This window comes from Henckelia pumila, chromosome 4 (genome assembly GCF_033568475.1).
Source record: "Henckelia pumila isolate YLH828 chromosome 4, ASM3356847v2, whole genome shotgun sequence".
NCBI lineage: Eukaryota > Viridiplantae > Streptophyta > Magnoliopsida > Lamiales > Gesneriaceae > Henckelia > Henckelia pumila.
In genome coordinates, this window is record NC_133123.1 from 203,868,570 (window position 1) to 203,871,553 (window position 2,984).

At 35.7% G+C, this 2,984-nt stretch overlaps 2 protein-coding genes across 2 annotated transcripts; both read right to left on the minus strand.

Annotated features, from left to right (window-relative positions):
• Positions 1-402: 402 nt before the first annotated feature.
• On the minus strand, positions 403-1,767 carry LOC140862636 (protein FAR-RED IMPAIRED RESPONSE 1-like). Its single transcript, XM_073265669.1, has one exon. It carries the CDS (start codon positions 1,765-1,767, stop codon positions 403-405), a length of 1,365 nt encoding a protein of 454 aa, XP_073121770.1.
• Positions 1,768-1,951: 184 nt separating this feature from the next.
• LOC140862637 (protein FAR1-RELATED SEQUENCE 5-like) lies at positions 1,952-2,398 on the minus strand. Its single transcript, XM_073265670.1, has one exon. It carries the CDS (start codon positions 2,396-2,398, stop codon positions 1,952-1,954), a length of 447 nt encoding a protein of 148 aa, XP_073121771.1.
• Positions 2,399-2,984: the final 586 nt, after the last annotated feature.

Consider the following 2,984-nt stretch of genomic DNA (forward strand, 5'->3'; position numbering starts at 1 on the left):
AAGATCATTCTTCAATTATGATAAATTTCAAATGACACACCAATTGACTTGGCTACTTTGTGTAGCAATGACTGGCCGTTTCCAGATCAATTTTACAGTACAGATTGAAAGTCATCTTCAAATAAGAACAATCCAAAACAAGGTCGATTAAGTGAAGTTTTGTTCTTTGTTTTGTTTAATCTGATTAATCACCAAAATCTTGTTTTTAATCACCAAAATGTTCAATTATTTTACATAAAAAAAACAATATTTAATGTACCAAGCTGGTTAATACAAATTTAAGTTTGATTAAAGCAGCTCTATAATCTTTATCATCGCCAGCTCAATTGTTTTACTCGTATCATCTCGCTTTTCAGAGCTAAAAATATTATTTTTAAATTATAACATATTTCAAATAACACACTAATTGACTTGGATACTTTGTGTAGCAATAACAGGCTGATTCAAGTCCAGCACATCCATCTCCTGTGCATAATTTCTCCTACCTCTCCCTGAATGGCCTCCACGACATCCACCACCTGTGCCCCTAGTATTTATCCTTCCTCTTCCTGCATTAGCTTCACTTGCAGATATTAATCGATTAGTCCTCGGTCTACCACGGGGGCGGGTAACTGGAGGATCCAACACATGTGTACCTCCAACTGATTGTTCCTTTAAAATGTTTTCTACTGACCTTTGCTGGGATTGAGCTGTCAATATTGGATTCCAAGTTAGTACCTCTTTATGCAAATCGATTACCTTTCGTTTAACAAACTCCATCTTCTCACCACTGCCGATAGATAAATTGGTACAGTCCTGAAACCATCGTTCAACTTCTTGGAATTTCTTGTAATCGTCTGCCATATGTGGATAACCTTCGGCGAAAAATATACTTGAATGTCGTCTCGGGACATCTTTCCTCCATCTCCTTAACAAATATCTTTCATTGACAGTATGAATGTATTTGAAGGACAAAACCTTAAAAATATGATAACAAATAATTCCCTTGAATTCAAATTTCCTGCAGTTGCAATTTATATACTCTCCATTCGGTCTGAGCTCAACAGTGTATGTAAACTCCTTGTGGTACCAGTTGTTTACTATGCTTCTCTCTAGAACTTTGAATATTTCAATGCCGAATTGATTTGCTGCTTCAATTGATTCCTCTTCAGTTGGGGGAATAATATGACAATACAATACCCTATTGATCTCCTTTTGAACTAAATTGAAAATATAATTAGTGTATGACCTTTGAAATTGTTTCTCCCATTCAAACCGTGATATACACTTAATTACTTTGCGCTTTGATTCAAAGTCTGCACGAAACTCCTTCTGAATCTTATTACTTGTAGCGATCTCATATTGTTCAACAAATTGTTTCAGAGTACTCATAAAGTGAATATAACCATCATAATAAGCATGTATTCCCTCACTTCTTTGTGTAGAAATCATACCTGCCCAAAAAGTGTGATTCAAGTAAACAGACACCCACTTTTCCCTCTCCTCGTATAGTGTTCTCAACCATTCACTTGTTTCCATTCCATGACTCCGTACAAATTCATGCCATTTACTCTCAAAAGTATCAATCTTGATGCTGTCATACACCATTTCTTTGAACTCAGCAACTGTCTTGTCAAAATCAACCACATTTTTGAACTTCTGGGGTATTTTCGACAGAATATGCCACAAGCAATATCGATGAATAGTGTCTGACATCACTTCCCTTAGGGCAATTTTAATACTCTCACACTGGTCAGTTAATATAGCGGTAGGATGAATGTTTCCCATTGCCTCAAGCCAATTCATGAAGAGCCACTTGAATGACCTTACATCTTCATGTGTAATTGTAAGGCCCGTGATTATTTGATTTAATCCGTGATTATTTAATTTTAATTTGAGAATATTTAATTTAAGAATATTAGAATTTAAATCTAAATATTCTCGGATTAAAATTAAATAATCATGGATTAAATCAAATAATCCCGGGCCTTACAGTAACCAACGCACACCCTAATAAAATGGACTGACCATGATGATTGATGCCGACAAAAGTGGCAAAAGGCATCTTATATTTATTGACAAGGTAAGTTGTGTCGAAGCTTACAACATCACGAAATTCTTCATATGCAGCTTTGCTTCGGGGATGAATCCACAATACATTACATAGTCTGCATTCGTCATCAACATCCATCAAATGAAATAAGTTCGTATCCCTTTGTTGCATTCTCATAAAAAGCTTGCGAATGGCCTCAACATCTCCATCACCAAGTCTTAATCTTCTTCTGTTCTCGATAAAATTCCTACAATCTTTTGGAAGGCATCCTAAATTCTCTGGTCCACCAGCTTGAACTTCTAGAAGCCTGATATTCTTGCATGGCCTGAGACCTGCAATGTCTTTAGCTTCTAATTGTCTCTTCATATTCACTGACAAAGATCTATGTCTTGGCATTAAAATTGACATTTGAGGATCGAGATCATGGTTGTGGTTTACGCATATTTTCGAAACCATCCAACACCCATTTTCTTGCTTGATTGCGTTAATTGTAGCTGGGCAATTAATTCTTTTTGAAGAATTTTTGAACCAACGTTTTTTACCCCTATTGTATACTTTTTTTCTCCATTAACCTTGTGAGCTGCTCTCTTTGAAACGCTAAAACATTTGTGTCGTGCATGGTCTTGATAAGCTATGAACAACCTATCAACACTATCAAATATCATATCAGGCAAAGGTTCGTCTTCAACATTTGAATTATTCGTCAAAACTTCCTCAATCTGGATACTGTCTACTTCTTGTGAGTTGGACTGGTGTTAAAATCCATAATTATGCTCGGACAAACTTTCAACATCAAAACCAAAAAATTCGGCCATCAATGAATCCCTGTTTCTGAAGTTTTCGTTCTCCATTGTTTTCGATATGCTTCTTTGTGAGTTGGATTGAGTCGTGATTTAGTCTGTTATATTTAAATTCAACATAGGAAATAGCAGAATCATTAAAGCGTATGAGT

Bases quoted from the DNA above. Each gene is read 5' to 3' on its own strand.
- LOC140862636 (XM_073265669.1), bottom strand. From the start codon at position 1,767: ATGGGAAACATTCATCCTACCGCTATATTAACTGACCAGTGTGAGAGT.
- LOC140862637 (XM_073265670.1), bottom strand. From the start codon at position 2,398: ATGAAGAGACAATTAGAAGCTAAAGACATTGCAGGTCTCAGGCCATGC.